The sequence below is a fragment of the Rhea americana genome, unplaced genomic scaffold (genome assembly GCF_003343005.1).
Source record: "Rhea americana isolate MKP2758 unplaced genomic scaffold, rheAme1 scaffold_215, whole genome shotgun sequence".
Classification (NCBI taxonomy): Eukaryota; Metazoa; Chordata; class Aves; order Rheiformes; family Rheidae; genus Rhea; species Rhea americana.
The window spans coordinates 553,244-573,148 of record NW_028186305.1 but is presented as its reverse complement, the minus strand read 5'-3'; the positions used below and the strand labels follow the sequence as shown (position 1 = coordinate 573,148).

The following is a 19,905-nucleotide window of genomic DNA, read 5'->3' as shown; positions in this document are numbered from 1 at the left end:
CCGGGCTGTGGTGGCTGCTGCCGGGCTTGGGGTGGTGGCCACCAGGCTGTGGTAGCGATCAGGCTGTGGAGGCCACCATCAAGCCTGAGGTGTTGGCACCAGCAGGCTGGGGTAACCGCAGGGCTGTGGTGATCGCCAGGCACCGGTGGCCACCAGCGGGCTGAGGTGACTTGCTGGGCTCCAGCGATTGCAGAGCTGTGGTGGCCACTGGGCTCGTGGTGGCCACTGGGCTCGTGGTGGCCATTGGGCTCGTGGTGGCCACCTCCGGGTTGAGGTGACTGCAGAGCTGTGGTGATTGCTGGGGTCAGGGTGGCCCTTTGGGGCTTGAGGTGGCCACCGCCGGGCTGAGGTGACGGCCGCACAGCCCCGCGCGGGGTGCCAGGGACCCGCGCGGGCCGTCGTTCCCGCTGCGGCCGCGCTCCCACCTGCCTTCCCCGAGCCCAGGCCCCGGCCCCGGCCCCGCGGGTCGGTAACTTCTCGCACCCCCTCTCACTGGGCGTGTGGAAACGTCTCTTCTTGCYGCTTTATTCCCTTCAAAAAGGGCCTGAAACTTTCTTAGATGTTCGTGGGTTGTTTTTTTTTCTTTTTCCCCCTTCAGATTAGAAACGCAGATCTCCTCCCTGGGAGACTCTGACTGAAGAAGCAGCAAAAGAATAGAAAATAGGAGTTGAAAAATGGAAAGTGTTTTTCCTTTTCTTTTTTTAAAAAAAACCCACTTTTTTACATTAGACTGATTGACATTGTTTTTGATCRTAATACGTATAATTCAAATACCTGCTGCGTGCTTTAGAGAAACGGTATCTTTGTTAAAGATGATGCTCCCCTGGCTCTTTGCTTCAGAGCWCATCCTTGAACGTCTGCAAAGGTTCGCGGTGAAGAGCAGACTTCTCATTTTTGATATTTCTGTGGTGAAAAGACAAATGTTCTTAAAGGATGATTCTTTTCTTTGTTTTCTTTCTTTCTCTCTTCTTTCTCTTTTTCTTTGTTTTCTTTGATGCTTATTTTTTGCATTGCAAAAAGGGGGAAATGGCACAAACTTGTTCATTAGAAGAATTCCTCTGACAGGGACAGGAGAAGGGCAGAACAGTCTTTATGGGCTCCCCAAGAGGACAGAACGCCAGGTCTTTTGGTCTTTGCTTTGTTTTCTGTAGAGGGCAGGCAGACGATTGCAGACGGGYGCCGACAGAGATGAGAATGAAATTTGAACAGCCCAAGGTTTTTATTTTTCCTTCAGCTTGCTTACAACATATGTCTCGTCTCTTTCTATGGAAATGTTTATTTAGTTAAACAACCCACAAGCAGGTGGGAGAAGAAATCTTTTGTGAAAGCCACAACCCTCCTCCTCCGCAGAAAGACTGAGACTGCTTCAGCCTTACTCTTCAGCACAGACAGGGAAACTTTATTTCGTATAGTTGAAGGTTAGAAAGAAAGGGAGAGGGGGAGAGGCTCTGGAGAGCTTTCTCAGATATAAATGCTATCAAGAAATAAAAGGCCAAGGCCTAACATCTTTCTCCCATTTCAAACGTCATCTTTATTCTCTCTAGACAGAGTGTGTCAGGACAGGTGTGTGCTCTGCAGAAGGCCTTGGACCGTGTTGCTCCATGGCTGGAGTCTTATCTCGGCCAGGTGGGAGCCCTTTGGGGTCCCCATTTACCAGCTGCAATGCAGTGAGCTGAGCTGTCCTGCTTTGTGAATGTTTCCGAAGGGAGAGAGCTGTCCCTGAAGAGTCGTATGGAACCGATAGGCTGCACYAATGCTGCCTGAAGCGTGCCTTTCCTAGAGAAGTGGCTATTTTAACTCCCTCTGGGGAAGGGTTCATCATTTGGAGTGGGCAGTAGACCAGTTTGAATCCTATTAGCATGGTGGCTGATTCAGCTGGCTGCTGGCATGCCTGCAAGATGTGTGCGTGCACACCCAGCCAGAAGTCACCTGGCTGCAAGRCAACCATATCTCTGACCAGTTGTGGTTCTAGCAATAATTTTCCGGCAGTTCTGCTGCTGCTGGTTTTTCATTGCTTAGCCCCTGTGAAAGTGAGGGCTGAGAGGATCAGCTCGTGTTCTCATTTCTTAATTTTCTATAGGTTAATTGATACGTATATATTTTGGTGCTAATATCCAACATCAGGCACCWCTTCATGTTCTGCTCTCCTTTGTGCAGCCTGAGATTTTCTTCTGTATGTATTGGGGGTAGCCGATTCTCTTTCTGCCTTCAGTCCCATTAAATAGATGGTCATGGCTTTCTCCTAATACTAAAGCAGCAGGCAATCTAACCAACTGAAAACTTTGTCACTCATTGCCTTGCATCCCTTGAGGTCTGCGTCTGTGAAGCGCAAAAGAAGAGCGGCTGTGAAAGATTCAWCAGCAGGGAGTTGGTGAAGCGCTATGGAGAGCACTAGGAAATGGACCATCTCTTCAGAGCTCGGTACGCATTTAGGTCRGCCTCCTCTGTAAGGAGGAGGCTGTTGTACGCCGCGCTCTGCCTGCGCTGCGCGATGGCTCCCAGGCAGTGAGTGATCGTGAGGTTAAAGCATTACGTGCCGCATACAAGCAAGATCTAAAGCAGAGAAACATCCTGAAACCTGGCCTGAGGCTTCATGACATGACCCTGGCATCTGGCTGTCAGGGAACAGGACAATTGCTCAGGAAAATGAGGTTGCTGATTTATTGGGCCAAGGATGTGCTTCCCCTTTTCTTTAGGGAACAAATTCCTGGTCCCAGGAACTTGGGGAGTCSTGAGTGGATTGCTCCTGTGCATACATAAATAACTATCTTGTTCCTTCATTCCTTTTTTTTTTTCAAGTGCTTGCTCCTCTCTGTGTATCAGGTCYTTGCCTTTCTTTAGTGTGTCAGAGTCCAGATCTCTGGTTTGTATTCCATGGTCTTTGTTTTTGTCTGTCACAACCCTGAAACTGCCCTGGAAGGCTCTTAAGTGCTTCTGTTGCTGCAGTTGATGGGAGCAAAGCCTTCCAGGCTGCATTAGTGCTGCTTCAGGCTGGCAGGCAACAGATGGAAAATAAACTAGTTCAGGAGCTCTGGGGATGGTAATGGTGCTGCAGGCAATAGAGAATAAACACAGCTAAACAGCAGAATAGAGAGTATTTATCCTTTCAGCTTCAGGCTTTTACTGGGGTGACAGAGGAAGCTGCCCCAAACGGTGGCTCACAGGGGACCTGCTGCAGGCTGACAGGGAGTGATGTGGCTTGTCGGACTTGCTCGCCATGTTTCTSTCTTCCCACACCAACATAGAGCTCTTGTTCTGCATGCAAGTTGTCCTTTTCTTCCCTTCTGCGCTTCGATATGGAAAAGACCAGAAGAATCTAGTATTTTTCTGAGGCTGCTCCAAGTGAGACGTTGCATTTCAGTGGTATTTTCCACTGGAGAATCTCCATGTGCTGTAGTAAGGGGGGCTTGGCAGACTCTCCTACCAAGTATGCAGAGGGGGAAACTGAGGCAGAGTGGCTGGGATCTTGCCCAGGCCATGGTCTGTGTAAGTTCTTGGGAAAGACCATGGGAATTGTGGTTCCCAGATGGATGACAGATGGCAGTGCTCCCAGCAGAGCAAGGAGCCAAAATACTTGGTGCAGTCCAGAGGCTGGACCTGGAGGGGGTCTGGCTAGAGCAGGCCAGTCATGGGTGGTAATGTTAGCATGGATCTCAACACCAGTTTAGGTTGAATTGTTTTCTGCAGAATACAAGGGCTCAGAAGTGCTCACCTTCTTCATATTTGTGTAAAGTGAAAAATCATATATTGGACCACCTTTGTTTCACTGTGCGTTAATCAATTACAGAAGTCAGGGGTCTCTGGGTGCCCTGAATACCTGCAGGTTTAGAACTACCTATCTGGGAAAAGTTGGAAATTTTCCTGATGACAGACTTTGAGGATGACTCTGAGCAAATAATTCAGTTTGAATTGCTCAGCCAGATGTAGTTTTAATATGCTCATGCCAACAGTTCCTGGACACCAATGTCTATTGTAAATAGCACAAAACCCTGCCAAGGGGCGTTAATCTTTCAATTTGATGGCTGTGTTTGTGCACTGTAAGAATGCAGATTAACTCTGAAGCTGAGAGAGGCCTGAATGAATTTCTGTGAGAGGCTGGAAAGAAATACCATTTACCTCTTCTTCCCAAACTTAGGAGCTGGCACTGAAGTCTCTGGGAAGCGAGGGACTGTTTCTCTTTTCTTCTCTGGACACAAACAACGATCTGTACCTCAGTCCAGAGGAGTTCAAGCCAATAGCTGAGAAGCTGACAGGTAGGTATCTGCCTTACAGAGCTGTCCACACAGAGCAAGAAAAAGCAGAAGAGCCTTGTATGCACTCAGCAATTTTTATTCATGTGTTACTTCTTTTCTGGGTGCTGTACTGGGTCTGATTTACTTGATGAGAGTCTGCTAAGCTTTACGTGTTTTTGGAACAGCTTAAGCACTAGACACTAATTTCACCAAGTGCAGTTTTTATAAGACTGACGATTTCATTGCTGAACTAGTAAAGTACGTAAGTTACTTTGTCTAGGGCTTAAAGGGGATTTGGGATGGGCGAGTGCAACAAATACAGCTCAGCCCAGACTAGGCCAAAGCTGTCAGTGAGTCGTGGTGTTTTATTTGTGCCCTCCTCTGGCGGTAGCAGTCTCTCTCAATAGCAATTACAAGAGATCATGTTTGGAGACTATATCAGCATGTAGCAAATGTCTCTTGATGGTGTCAAGCAGGAAGAAGTGTGGTAGTGATAATGTGCAGGAGAGCTTACAGTACAATAGAAAAACTGTCAATAATTTGCTTATGCTGTAATGAATTGGCTAAAGTGTGTGTGTGTCTTCCCTCCTAGGTGAAATCAGACTGCTGAACTGTGCCATGGGCTTTAGAGTGTGGTTCACTAAAAGGAGAGTCCTCTTTAATCCATGTAGCAGAGGCTCATCCCTGGGTTGGGTCTGAGTTTTGCCATTACATACAGCATAGTGACAGCTGGGAAGCTACAAGTGCTCTAGGATTTACCGGGATAAACATATAATCATTTCATCATTACTTAAAAAGGGAAGAAGGGGAAACAGMTGCTTAAATTCCTGTTCTTTTTTCTAGGGGTTGCTCCCATCTCAGAATTTGAAGAGGAGGAGACGCCAGATTCCAGCGGGGAGACATTGTCCATTGTGGCTAAATTCCAGCCATTGGTCATGGAAACGATGACAAAGAGCAAAGATGGTTTCTTAGGAGTAGGTATCATGCAGGATCTGTATGACCAGAAATGACACGATAAGCACATGACTTATGGGTTGGTAACATCACCAGGAATGAAAACTAGCAAGTTTGGGAGGGGGAGATGGGCTGGCTGGAGCCAGTGGAATTTGGCTTGACGAGCAAGCTCACTCCTCTCTGCAGTGTTTCATTGTTTTCTAGCAGCCTCACAGTTCTTACAGGTGCCGAGGAAAGCTTCCATACGGGACCCGGAAAAGCACCGCAGGCTGCAGCTCGSAAAACTGCTTGGAACAGTAACTGAGAAACATAAAACAACTTCACCTTTCAACAGGGTGCTAACACTGCACTATGTTAAGGACCTCTCTGCRCAGGGACTGGTCCCACAGTATATGTCATGAACCCCCCACAGCAGAGTTGTTTCACTTGTGGAGGTTCTCACTGAAATTTTCTGATCTGTTACTGTCAGTGAGCAATTACCTGTGACCAACATCCTGGGCTCAGAGATGCRGGTCGACCTGGGCAGTCAGACTACTCTTTAGCAGGGCATCTTAGTTTGCAGCCAAGGTGATGTGAAGGCAGCAGGACTGGTTCTGCATGTAGGCTGGCTCTCTGCATTCAGCAACACAGTGCCCCAGCTCTGTTAGGTCCTGTCTGGRAAGCCTGAAGAAGATATTAGGGAGAGCTCTCCTGGAGCGAAGTACAAAAGCAGTGGTGTTATGTGCCATGCCAGCCCCCACAACTTGTTCCCTGTTACTCATAGAAAGTCAGCATAACTGTTTGATGGTGTTTGGGGAAGAACTTAAAACRTGAGATATAGATAGATAGATTTCCCCCCACCCTCCCAAACCTACTTACACCCATCAGCATTACTGCATGTTTGAGGAGTCTAGCTGAACAGCTCTTGTAAACTGGCTCTGATACTCTCTTTTCTTCACAGATTTCTCACGTTGCGCTGTCTGGGCTGAGGAATTGGACCGCTCCAGCAGCCCCCATGAGCGTGATGTTTGCCAGGCAGTTCAAAGCCTTTCTTCCCCCAAAGAATAAACTTGATCTTGGGAATCCATGGTGGATAATTCCTAGTGAATTAAACATCTTCACTGGGTATCTTTCCAACAACCGATTTTACCCTCCACCTCSTAAGGGTAAAGAGGTGAGATATGAACCATGCTTTCTATGTACCTGAGAGGTGGTTTGTATAAATGTTATTTTATGGTGTTTGTGCCATAGACTGAGATCACATTTGCCTCTATAATAGGGAGGGTTRCAGTAAATCAGTTTCTGGGCTTCCAAGGAAAGCTGATGTGGTCCAGCAAGGGTTTAGGGCTGTTGAGAATGCAAGTGGATACTGGCTGCAGTAGTTGTTCTTGATCCTATGTTAGTTGGACTTACTTCAGTACAAAAGGCTTAATAGCCCAGACAAATGGAGGAATGGAGGGAATTCCTGGAGGAGACAAGGCTGTTAAGTTATGTCTCTCTGACTTTCTGAGGCAGAAAAAAGGCTTCAACCTATAGGCAGGAACACCATGATCTAAATCGGAGGTAAAACTGAAAGCAGGCAAAAGCAGTAGGTATCTGTCATGGCCAGATGAGGCTGATTTACCTCGTCTTACTTTAAATGTTTGGATTTTTTTAGGCTAGTTTCTCCAAGACAGGGAGAAGAGAGGATTATTCAGAAAGCCCTTGTGTGAAGTGGTTGCTTCTTGTAGAACAGTTGCTGTGTGCCGCCCCAGAGGTGGGGCACTTCATTGACAAGTGAAACGATGTGTGTAAATAGTTTGTAAAATCAGGCTTGTATATCACTATCCCCTGGGGTGCCAGGGTAGGTGTTAGTGATCTCATAGCTGATATACCTCTGGAGCCTGGTGTGTTTATTGATTACATATCCACTCTTCGAAAGTCCTAAGTAGTATTGATGGATACAGCCTCACAGCATCAGTTTACCACACTCAGACATCCACCCAGCTAGGATAATGAAAACCTGCAAACAATGGGAATAGATTTATTTTAAAAAGCAGCCTCTTGCTTTATCTCCTTGTTTTGTGATTAAGTAGGTCTCTAAGCCAGTTTTTAAGTCAGAGGCCTTATCTGACCTCCCTGATCTGGTGAGGAGTTATTCTGGAGCTGCAGCTGACTGCTAGAGGGACTGTTCTCATTTTTGCTCTCTTTCCTTAGGTCATAATCCACAAGCTCTTGAGCATGTTCCACCCACGCCCCTTCGTAAAAACTCGCTTTGCTCCCCAGGGAGCTGTGGCCTGCATCCAAGCCATCAGCGCCTTCTACTACACCATAGCTTTCAGGTAAGGGCTCCCAACCTGGCTTTGAGGGACCACGGGTCCGGAGGGCTTGGGGACACTTCAGAACTTGTTCTGCATCTCTGAGGAGTGGACAAAGCTGCAGTAAGCCAGTGGCAGAGTGCACATGTCATTGCTTGTGCAGGCGTGTTCCCAGACAAGGTCGGATGCCTCCTACCTAGGAAGGACACAAAGGAGTTCCAGAAGGAYGGTTTTCAGCCGGTTCTTGCCCATATGTGATGTTTGGCTGGGGCCTGAAGAGGGCACTCCTGCTCCAGAGACCGTGGTGAGGCAGGGACTGTTGTCCACATTCAGGGCAATGGCCTTCGTTGATAACTSTTGGTTTAGAAATGCCTCTGGTTGAATGGGAAGAATCTAATTAGCAAGAAATTTGTTAGGTTTTTTTTAATTCAGGGATGGAGCATTTTCTCCAAGGGAGAAATTCTGGGGAATTGTCCTCTTGTTTTACTGGGAATGTTACACACAGCTCTTGTTTACTGGATCAGGCTGGAARGGAAACTGAGGGAGTCATAGTCTGTTCCTCTGCTTCAAGGAATGATAAATACTATAATTCAGCCTTCCTGGGCAGACACTTGTTGCTCAAATCAAAAAGTTGTTAGTACCAGAGACTCTCCTGACCCAGGGCATCTGCTCTAGCCCTTTGCACATGAGAAGCTTTCTGAACTGAACCTCTCTGCCTCAATTTAGCTTCATGATTTCTGGGGCCTGGAGATCACTTCTCTCTGCTGTCATCTGCAGCGCATGATCCATTATCTCCTTGCCGCTCTGCAACTGATGGCTCCATTCTCGTTTCAGAATCCACGCTGAGTTCCAGCTGAATGAGCCACCRGACTTCCCCTTCTGGTTTTCCCCAGGACAGTTCACAGGCCACATCATCCTCTCCAAGGATTCTTCCCATGTCCGAGAGTTTAAGCTCTTTGTCCCTAATAACAGGTACAACTGTTTCTCCCTCTTCATGTGCCTTGAGTACAGACTTGAGGATTCCTGTAAGCGAGGTGCAATGAAATTCAGGATCTCTGGAATCCTGCGCTGTGCCAAAGTGGGGACTGTGCTTGGGAGGAGGCTGGCGGGCTCTTTTTATATGAAGATACGGGTGAAGTAACAGTCCTGGGTGGAATGGTATCCCTCAAAGTACGTGGGTTTTCTGGACCACGCAGAGAAGGCAGATCTGCAGGATGAGCTTTGGACAGGCTCATTCTGCTGTTTGCTTATCTGTTTCCCTCACACATCCCTCTCTGCCAGCGGTCATCACGGTCATCATGTTCTCAGTTCTGTAGATACAACAGCACTCTAAACTGGTTCTGATGCAATTTTTCAGGATTAGCTCTGTGTATTGTTATCAGCCGGGCTGTGGGGCATCTGGCAGGGAAGGACAAGGGCAGAGATATCATAGGGGATGGAGGCATGGAGTTGTGGTTGGGGGTGGATGTCCTTACACAACCTGGCTGCTGTTGGCACATGCTTCAACTCTGCATGTCCAGGCCTGAGCTGTCCTGTGCCAAACCACTTCAGTAAAGGAGGTTTCTGCAACCCCATGGGAAGACACATGGGGACAGAGGGATTTAAATTATCCAGATACTGCTCTAGAGACAGGCAGCAGCCTCTTTGTTAGTAGTACTGCTACAAGCTCACTTTTATAGTGCATTGTGGCTGCTCACCTTGGCTTGTCCCAGCAGTGCTTTGGGCTGTTCCAGGGACTTCTGCAGGTGTTGATTACCTGTTGCAAGCTGCAGGAGACTCCTTGGGTGTCTGTGTTGGATGAGCTGATTATTTTTCAGCAAAGTATCTTGAAAATGTAAATGAAATGAGCTCTGCAGTTATCTGTAAAACTGGCAAAGCATCTCTACCAGTCACTGAGGTTCCCTGGCCTGTTTCAGGGTCTGATTCATTCGACAGTAACTGTCACCTGTCCTTGGAGCATGGGGAGGAACAGGCAGGCTGTGGAGAGGGAGACCCTGGAGATCTCCGTGCCCAGCTTGAAGCACTGGAATTCAGCAAATCCTGATGCTCCATTTCAAAATATTTTTCACTTGGTGCGACAGGTTAACATTTTGTGTATGTAGCTTCACACTGGCTCATTACTGCTCTCTGGCAAGCAGCTGGAAGAGTGTCAGGGGACAGAAGTTTCAAATCTCTTTGGCTGTGACAGCTGGAGTGAAAATTCTGTTATAATATTACCCTGGCGACTCAATCCCTGTGGTTCTGTCAGCACGTTTGTTATAGCAAGTAGACACTTTTGGCTCTGCCAGCAACTTCTTACAAGGGCCTTTTGCTTCCAAAACACTTTTAAAAGTTYGAAATGATCAGAATGTACAAGTTCAGGCCTGGGAGGAAATGGGGAGCAAATGCACCTCTCTTTTCCTTACTTTGACAATACTCAAAGGTATGAACGCATTTGCCCAGAGGGTTGGGGAGCTGTCTAGGCCCTGATCCAGCTGGATCTAGTGTTGCTGGTCTTGTGCAGGGCATTCTGTGATCTCCAAGCAGCCAGGGACTCTGGGCTTCTGGGCTCACCCTGCAAGAGAAGCATTGGATGTTCTCATAGGTTATGGTTTCCCATGCACAGCTTTAGCCTTGGGTTACTCTGAATGTATTGAGTTCTCTTTTCAGRTCTCTGAATGTCGATATGGAGTGGCTCTATGGGGCGAGTGAAAGCAGCAACATGGAAGTGGATATAGGTTACCTGCCTCAGGTCTGTAATTGCTGTCTGTCCTTCACATTTGTGCAGCATCTTGGCAGGGATTTACCTTGCCTTTCCCCTGCACTGTATTACCTCAGCTATCTCTGTTCTTWAGAGCATTCTGTTGAATGCTACAGCATAATATTTCTGATCTGTGTGTGTCTTCTGCAGTGATGTGACTCACTATTGCCAGCTCTTGTGGGTCTTTTTTTTTTCTCTTGTCTGTGGTATGGGTTRAATCCCAAGCTCCTAGAGTCATGGATGTGTGGAGTCATGGGAGTTTCCCTTTATACAAAAAATTGTCTGAGCTGCTGTGGGGGAAGGGTTGGGGGCAGAATCTGGGCTCTGAGCACAGAGGGGTGTAAGAAAAACAGTGTATCTGGATTTAGAAATTGCATGAAGTTTTTCCTTTATTTTGTGGTAACTGGAGCTCAGGGRCCAAGAAATTGTAAGTCATGATCTTGAATGCCTGAGGTTAGGTCTTCTCCTAAACTAGATCCATGTTTCTTTTTAATTGTCAGAAGTCCTGAAAGAGGGAAGACCTACAAAATAATTTCAGATGTACAAGAACGCTAAGCTACAGGCAAGTCCCTAAACAGCTTTCCCTGTTGCACCCTCTTGTGGCTAGAGGACTGTATAAGGGCTGTGCTGGTGGTACAAACAAGAGCTTCAAGCTGGCCCTGCCAGATCCCAACAGCTTTAAGGATCTGGCGTCCCACAGTCAAAAATCTTCCACTGGCAGGATGGCAATACGGAATGAGCAATAYGGAATCTGGCATTCCCAGTCTAGCCAGCACAGACATACTATAACTGAAGGAAATAAGGTTGTGTTCCTGGTATTCCCCAGTAAAACACATCTACAACTAGTGAAGTGCAGTTCCAAGAAACAGAAATCAAGTTAATGATCTCTGTCTTCATTAGAAGCTGCACAATCTTATTTTGCATCTTTATCTTGTCCTGCAGTACTGGAAAGCCAGGAGTGATATATCAATAMTATCTAACTCTGAGTCTGTTCTCCTACAGATGGAGCTGGAATCGACAGGGCCTTCAATCCCCTCTGTGATCCATGACGAGAATGGGAATGTGATTGATAGCAGAGATCCCTCAGGGGAGCCCATTCAGTTTGTGTTTGAAGAGATAACCTGGCAGCAGGAAATCCCCTGGGAAGAGGCAGCCCAGAAGCTGGAATTGGCCATGTATCCGTTTAAGAAGGTGGGGAAGGGGCTGTGCTCTTTCTGCCATAGCACGTCTGTTTGGGTAGGATCATTTTTACCAAGATGTCCAGTCACCTCGAGGACCAGCATGAATCATAGGCCTCAACTTAGCAACATTCAGAGTAGCATGAGGATCTCTCCGCTCAGYTTGCGCCACGCAGGTGCATCATGTGTGATGTGATGGGCCTCCAATTTCCCAATGAGAGAGAACAGAATTTCCGAAAGGCCATTTGGGGTCACACAGAAGCAGAGGCAGGAGCACAGCCCAGATGTCATGTCATTCCAAGCTCGTACTGTAAATATAGGCTCATTTTTCCTTCCTCTTATCAGTAGCTGCCAATGCAATTTCTGAGCAAGGCARGTAATCACACTTCTTACAAATGGTTTTCCTTTGGCATTTCTTTTGCCGTGTTCTGCTACCTTTGGACCAAGTTTTCCTTATCAGCAAAAAACACRCATTCTGCCTGTGCCTCTACACCCTGCAAGGAGACTCAAATTTGTGGCATTGTGTGACCTAAACTATTTAGCATGCCAGTAGCCTCTGGAGCAGATGGCTACTGCCTGTCACCGCTTTCTTGGCTGAAGGGACATGTTTCAAAGGCTGCTTCCTTGTGCCTGAGCTTACAAATGTCCCTTTGAGTTGCCAAGATGTTAATAAAGTTCCCTTCATTTGAGTGATTGGAACTCTGTCTCTGCAGAGTCCCTCGCAGCCAGTTTGTAGGTAGTTTCGGTGAGATTTTGTAATAAATATCTCAAGGCCAGATTTCCCAAGCTGCTTATGTATGTTTGCAGACAGCTTACCTGCAGTTGTGCTGATGCACTCTGGCACGTGCCAGCATAGCCCACATGTTGCAAGGGGCACACTGCAATCTAGCTGTATCCCTGGCCGTTTGTCATGTACCTGGACCTTTCCCAAAAGAAAAGCTGCATCTTGTGTGGCAGTAGAGTTAGTGCTCTGGACTTAGCATGTAGTGAAATGGATGTTGTGTGGGCAGCACTAACAGAATGACCAGCTGCAAGTTGYTGGGTGAAGAAATAGTTCCTGCCCAGGATGTGGCTGTCTCTCTGCTCACTGTGGCAGGGCTAGAGTATGTAATCTGGATTAGAGGTCTGTGCGGTGGATCCCTGAGATGAAGGGAAGTTGCCCCTGTGGAGAGCACCACAGGGCAACTATTTTCTTTAGTCGTCAGCAAGGCAGGGGGTGGACAGAGCTAGCATTGAGCAGGAACGAGCTGATCGCCCAGTTGTAAGGCCAAGCTGTCATGCTGCGGCTTTGTGTGTGTTGCCTATGTGATGTGGTAGGCCTGTTTCYTTCAGATCCTGCTCATATTTGAGGTGGGTTGTTTCGCCGTCTGTTTCTCAAGTCATCTCTCTGCCTCCAGGTTTCCTATCTTCCTTTCACGCAAGCTTTCGAGAGAGCAAAAGCAGAAAAGAAGCTGGTACACTCAATCCTACTGTGGGGTGCCCTGGATGACCAGTCCTGCTGAGGTGAGGGCAGTTCCCATGTTGGCTGGAGGAATGTTGTGCATAATTCAGGCTCTCAGAAGGGCTCAGAGTCAGGGAGAAGGCAGTGGCAAGCTTTATGTAGAGAGGGCTGGAAGTGGGAGCTACCAAACAGAACTTGTGTTTGCAATGGCAGGGTTAGACCTAGGCAAGTCCTGGACACTCTGTAGTTAAAGAGCCCTGATTTGAGGGGGAGGAATGGGTCTGGTYTTTTCGCTTTCTCTTCCCTTCTTATGTTGCCAGAACCAGTTTGCTTGGGTTGAGGCAGTGTCTGCAGGGCAAGAGAGATGCTGCTCCCTGCTTTGTCTCCRCATCACCTTTCATGTCTGCACAGGAGAAACCAGAGACAGATGCAGGGTTGGGGTTGTTGTGATGTGTCGTCATTTCTCCCACAGGCCCAAGAACTTGCATGCCACATTGGGCAGGACTAATGGGTCCTGTCTACCCCTAAAAACTCTCCATTTGTGTGGGCTCTGCTGTGATAYGAGCAGAAAAATGCATTCATGGTGGATCCTCAGGGCCTGATGCTTTCCCTAGTACACCAAACCAGTCAGCCTCCATGGCAGGCTGGTTCTGCAATGTCTTTGGTTGCCTTGAAAGTGGCCAGCATCTGCTCTGGTGAGTCTTCTTTGCCAGCAGTGCACCCTGGAAACCATAAAATATGGAAAACTGCCAACAAAGGAGAAATAAGACAGTGGGCCTGGTTGGGGGGAGCCTGAGTCAGCTGCCACAGCAGCCAGCCGCTGGGCAGAGCAATGGCATCAAACGTGGCAACAGCCAGCCTTGGAAACGCAGCAWGTGACTGTCTGCCTTCCTTTCTGCGTCAGGTTCGGGGCGAACTCTCCGGGAGACCGTCCTGGAAAGTTCGCCCATCCTTGCCCTGCTGAATGAAAGCTTCATTAGCAGCTGGTCACTGGTGAAGGAGCTGGAAGAGCTGCAGGTGAGTGTCACAGACACATCTGCCTTCTTACATTKGGTGCTGATGAATGCACATGGTGCTTGGTGCAGGGGTGTGGGCAGGAAGGGGGAACTCGCACCTGTGCCAGTGGGGGATTTCAGTTACCCTCTGTGTCTGAGCAATTGCAGTGGCAAAACAAACACCAGATGGAGTCAGGCTAAGGAAGCAGCACAGTGATCTCTTTCACTCTGTTACAGTGCCAATATTAAAAGCKAAACCAGATGCTTCTCTGAGAGAGAGCCCTGCCCAAGGTCATTTGTGCCATTGACAAATTGGCTGTTCTGCGTAACCCAGAGAGCAACTAAATACTGTCTGAACCCCGAGTCTCCTGATTTTACCTTTCCTTACTTGTGAGCCTTTCTCTGGGCACGTGCTGTTAGTTGGGAGTAGTCACAGTGCTGGAGAAGCTATGAAAAGCCAGGATCAGACTGTTTATGTGCCTGAGAACTGCCAGTGACAAAGTGATCATACTGTTTGGGGGAAAATCTACTGCCGAAGTGTGTGTGTGTGTGTGTGTGTGTGTGTGTAGCAGGGAGGAAACACTGGCTGGAGGGGAATAGTAAAGCACATCATGAGATTGGAGCCAGCTACCATGCTGCAGGGCAGCTCTTCATCCGCCCCCTCATCCTGGGTTAGGTTTACTCCTCTCGCTCTGTTCTGCTAGCATTGGTGTCTGCAGGCATGTTCCTGTGGGGTCTCTTTACAGACCAACAGAGAGAATGAGTTCTACAGCAAGCTAGCTGACCTGCACCTTGAGAAGTACAACTTCCCCGTGGAGATGATCATCTGCCTCCCTAATGGCACTGTGGTATGTTTGTTACTCCTTCAGCTGGGCTTGGCTCTTCCTCTCAGAACGTGCTCTCTTCCTCAAATACATCACTCCCTGGGGGGAGGAGATGGCGTCATCCAAAGTGCTTGGAAAACACCCAGCTGGTTCAGGTTCTATTACTGGAAATAGAGTGCTGTTTATCAGGATGAGGATAGGACACACGGAACAGAACGAGCTCCTGCTGATGGGAGACACTGGAGTTGCATCCAGAGATGCACAATAGAGCGAGTGTTTAAAGGCCTCCKGTTCTGTGAAGAGGTGAATGTCCTGCAGACTGCTGTCCGTTCAGGTCCATGTGCCCTCAGGCTTGCTGGAACTGGGCGGGACTAGAGGCTGACTCCTCTGTCCAGCAGCATCCCAGAAAATACAGGGTCATCTGTAGACCTGAAGCTTGTATCAGCTGCCCTAGCCGTTCTCTGGTTCCCCAGGCCCTTTGTGGGGCTGTAGTCCCTTGCACTGCTGTGCTCTCAGGGACATTGTGACAGACGGACACAAGTGCTCTACCAAGAAATATGAAAAAAAAAATGCACTTTTATTCGGAGACATAAGAGAGAACAGCTCTAGCAGAGAGGGAAAACAATAAAACTTCAATCAAACATCTGCCTACATTTCTTTGTTCTGTCCCTTCCCCACCCTGGTTGCAGTAAGCGACCTTCGGAAAGCAATTGTAGCTTGTATCCTGCACCCTCTGTCCCTTGTGTTCATGCCTTGGAGAAAGACTCTCCTTATCAGCCCGTTCTAGCACATTTCTCTCTTCCTCTTGCCTCTCTGGGTTTGTCACAGCAGATCAGCCATTAGCAAGTCAACATGCTTTGGCTCTGTTGTGCCCCTGCCTTGGATTTGAAGAACCGCAGCAGCTCCCGACACTCGACACTGCAGTGCTTCACTGTGTGTCAGCGGCTGGGCTGTCTGAGGCAGAGGATCCTGCCAGGGCTAATCTGATTGTGCCCCACGCTTGCCAGATCCTAGCTAGTGACATTTCCAACGACTTGTTGCTGTCTCTTTAGTGGCTGTCCTCCAAATTAGGCTGTGGACTACTGACTGCAGGCTAGTGAGTGACCTCAGCTCAGTGAGTTACATCCTGTCAAGGTTGTAGTCACCAGCCATGTGTCCCCCCCCTTGCCCATCTCCACCAGGAAGCAGAAGACACAGGGACATTTTAAGCTTATGTGCTTGTTTTGCAGCCAGGCTGGGCTGAGAGCATGTGCTGAAGCAGTCAGTGTGAGTGGGCTGCTGTCTCCCCAGCCCTTGCTTATGGCTRGGTTTTGTATGATTTTGCCCAAATCACTTTCTTGTTTTTCTTAACCGTGCTGAGCAGGGGGTGAGCACTCATGGGAAAAGCAGGTCATTGTCTTTCAGACACCTCTTTCTCTAACTGTAAAATGGAAACCTGACTCCTGGATGCTGAATTAGCATTTGCAAAGCATTAGAGAGTCTTAAATTTAATTACAGTCTTGTCATCTGTGCCCTGGCTAGAGGTCAAAGTAGTGRATGGTGAATTGATGTGGCCTTTAAAGTCTCCTCTCCCACCTGTTTTCTTTCCCAGATTCACCATATCAATGCCAACTACTTCCTGGATATTACTTCTATGAAGCCTGAAGATGTTGAAAGTAGCGTCTTTAGTTTCTCAACCAATTTTGAAGACCCTTCTACTGCAACTTACCTCCAGTTTCTGAAGGAAGGACTGCAAAGAGCAAAACCATACCTGCAAACCTAAAAACAGTGGCACCTGACTGCCCCACAGAGATGGCCAAAGACTTCAGAGATCTATTTTCATTACAGCAGTTCTTCTTCCTCTTCAGGCCAGGCATTGATGTTAAGATGCAGACAGTCCCAGCTCCAGGACTGGAGCTTTGTTCTAGATGATCTAGGGCTAAGTTTTGAGTGACACCAGTTTCTGTTTACATAACCTACCCCTTTGAGTTCAAGCAGTTTTTTTACAGGAGTGAAAATACTTGAATCTATAAACACTCAGTGTGCATGTACCTTGGTGTGTCACCAACCTTCACATTTTTCCACCTCCTGTTCAAACTCTCTGTGATGAAAGTCCTGTAACAGCTATACCAAGTGTCACCTGCAAACACCTGATCTCAAGGGCCTGACTTTGAGTTGATCGTGGAGAACAGCATTGCCATTATGACCAGACATTCATGGTGAGTCCCTCTGCCCCGTGGGTGAAGGTACAGAATCCAGCACAGATGGAAAGCTCTTCCCTGGTAGCCAACATCCTCATACCTCATCTCCAAGGGCAGTTCTGAGGTTGACTGAGCTGTAAGCTATTCTACGGCCTGGATCCCAGCTCTTCAGGATGGCTTTCAGTGACAGCAATGGCAACAATGCCTAATGTGAGGACTCCAGCTGCTAATGTGTAGACGTGCAAGTCAGAGGAGCTATTTAGAGGCCTGTGCTCTGAAGTAGCCTCCTTCCAGTTCCCTGGATGCCAGAGATGCTTATCCTGTGTGACACGGTGCAAGACATGTCTCACTTACTCAGGTTCTTTGTGTCCGAGGCAGATAGTGAAGTTGGCATAATGAAATTAGCAGTGGAGAACTAAGTGTAAGAGCTGTGTTGCAGCTTGGAGATGTCAGGTGTAGATTAACTGAGGAGGACTGAGGGACCAGAGCCCCTGTTAGTTCCACCAGTGCAGTGTGTGCACTCCAGGTTAKAGAATGTGGTGGTGAGTGGTGACCCTGTCCTGTTCAGCCCAGGGCTGTCCCCACCCCACATGCTTTGAGAGCTTTGTTCTCCCAGTGTGCCTCTTTACTGGTCGTGAGATGCTCTCGTCCACATTTACTTTGAGAGTTTTCACATCGCACTAAACAAATGAACCATGATGAAGTTCCCTTTGGGAAGGGGAAGTTCAGAAGTGGAAGTTCACCATTGCCCTAAGAGCATTAGCTGGTTGGGAATTGAGCAGTTTTAGAAGCCAGGATGATAAAGAAACTTCCACAGAATATCTTCCACAGAAGAAATTGTCCAGGCAGAATGCCACTGTGCCTCATCTGTAACCATCCTGAGCAGTCATTCCTTTTTTGTACAAGTGCTTGGCTACAGGGTGAGTGTAATTTGGGGAAGGGAGGGTCTAAATGAAACAGGTTTAAAGCATATTCCTATGGATAGATGAGACAAAGCATCTCCAATAGATGGCTGCAAGCAGCCATGGTTGTTGATGCTTTCTCTGCTCTCTAAAGCACAATTTAGTTGGACCAAATCAAAAGGGGAAAAAGCCTTTTTTTGGRAGGGGCATTTTCATTCTTGGAATACGCTACCTGGGAGGAACCAGGGGTCTTTTCTCACCCTGTACCTGTCCTGTCCCCAGCTCTTTTGTCTGTATCCATGGCTGGAGACTGAGCTGAGCTTAGAGCTTTGGGCTTACCCAGGATAGCTTCACTAATTGCTCTAGTGAAATTAATTACCCCTGGGATGTTTCTCAGTATCAGCTTTATAACTATGCATTAGCTCTGCACTTTTCTAGCCCTCCAAGGGGCCTGCAGTAATCACAGGCTTGGTTCTAGCAGTTTTCAGTGATGGCTATGGAAAGTGTTGACATCTCTAGGCAGTGTTAGAGACTGACCTCCAGCTGCTGCACCCACAGTCTTGGTCTGTCTGTGTCCTTAGAGGGGCTTTGGCCCAAGCTGAGAGCAGCAGAGGAGGCTGAGTACTACCTCCCTCTGGCTCCTTTGGAAGCACAGTTTTAGTGTAGATCTGCCCTTCAGGCTTTTAGAAAGCTTCTTTTGAGGTATTTTTGTTGCACCTTTCTTTAGCGCCTCAGTAAGGGACTTAAGACATCAAAGCAGTGTCTGAGAGTTGTACTCGTGCAAAGAATTCATGCCACTTGTTTTTCCTTCTGAACAGTTTTGCAACAGAGCAAGCCAGGCAGAGCAGTGGCTGAAAGCACAAGGATCATTTTGTCTCCTCAAGGCTTAGAAAAGTAGATAAAACAGAGGGGTCAGGCGAGCAGTGCCTCCAAGGCCAGCGCCCAAGTCCCCRTGCCAGGGCTGTTCCCATCCCTCCGGACGGCTGTCACAGTGGGGAGCTGTTACACCAGTTGGGGCTAGCTGTGGTGCCAGCGTGGCCATGCGTGGGGCCGCTGATGGGACGAGGAGGAGGGACGGGTGTCCCCGACACTACTTCAGCAGTGCTCCCTCACAAAGACACTTGTCTAGGATATTCCCGTGCAGAATTAGGACGCATGCCTAAACCTGTGGTGAGCCTGGGGGTGGAAAACCTTTAGTTTCTCTGAATTTCACTCGCATGAACCACAGCCGTGAACTGTTGGGCTCTTGCAGCACAGCCTGSAGTCACTTACGAGTGTGTCTGAGTGCAAGGTGATTAACCCAAAGCGCGGCAGGAGAAGTCCTGTTSCTTCACGAGCAAAGTGTTCTGGGGATCCCTTGGGAGGAGACGTGGCCGTGTCCCCCTGTTAGTCTGTTACCTGTAAAGCTGCCTGAGCAGCTGCCCCTTTCCTGCTGTGTAATGGCTGGGGTGGMCTCTGGGCAGAAACTGTTGTCTGAGGCTTTTTTAATACGTGCCAAGCTTTTCCTCGTATTTGTAAACTCCTTAAGTTTTTCAGTAGTCTTTTGATATATCGGGGCGGGGAGGGGGGAGGAGATGCTTGTTTTCCCCATCTCTTGTGCTTTGTGATGGTCTGGTCTTAAATCCACAAGTGGGTCAGACCTGATATTTGCCAGTGGYGATTTAGTGGAAAACCAGCACCGCTTCTTCCTCCGCTGGAGCCTCGGTCGGCGCGGTTCGGCGCGGCGTGGCGCGGCGCGGTGCGGTTCGGTTCGGCGGGCTGCCCAGCTCTGTAGCTCCTTCCTTAAACCRCTGCCACCACCTCGGCCTCGCTCAGTTCTTGCCTCCGTCGACGGGGGGGTTGCGAGACGGGAGGGAAGCGCTCGGGGAGGGGGGCGAGGAGGGGTCAGCCCGCCCCGCGTACCGGGCTGCCTCGCGCCGTGGGACGGTCACGCGCCCCCCAGGCTGCCACCGCCCCCCTCGCGCTGCCGGCGCGTCCCTCATGCCGCCGTTGTGCCCCGGGGCCCCCCCGGCTGGCACACGCGCCCCACGTGTCGCCATCACCCCCCTCGGGTCCCTCACAGGCCCACTGCCACAGCCCTCGAGCCCCCCACGTGCAGTTACCTCCTGTCACCCCCACACACCCCACACCGCCACAGCCCTACATGCACACACCCCATCACACCCCTAAAAACACACATGCAC

At 48.7% G+C, this 19,905-nt stretch overlaps 1 protein-coding gene across 1 annotated transcript; it reads left to right on the top strand.

Annotated features, from left to right (window-relative positions):
* Positions 1-812: 812 nt before the first annotated feature.
* SELENON (selenoprotein N) lies at positions 813-19,521 on the top strand. The gene is made up of 14 exons (XM_085305137.1): positions 813-865; positions 1,545-1,626; positions 2,353-2,421; positions 4,136-4,253; positions 5,076-5,206; positions 6,127-6,339; positions 7,362-7,486; positions 8,297-8,434; positions 10,112-10,193; positions 11,205-11,393; positions 12,778-12,883; positions 13,726-13,838; positions 14,563-14,664; positions 16,232-19,521. Exons 1-14 carry the CDS (start codon positions 813-815, stop codon positions 16,400-16,402), a joined length of 1,692 nt encoding a protein of 563 aa, XP_085161263.1. The 3' UTR covers positions 16,403-19,521.
* Positions 19,522-19,905: the final 384 nt, after the last annotated feature.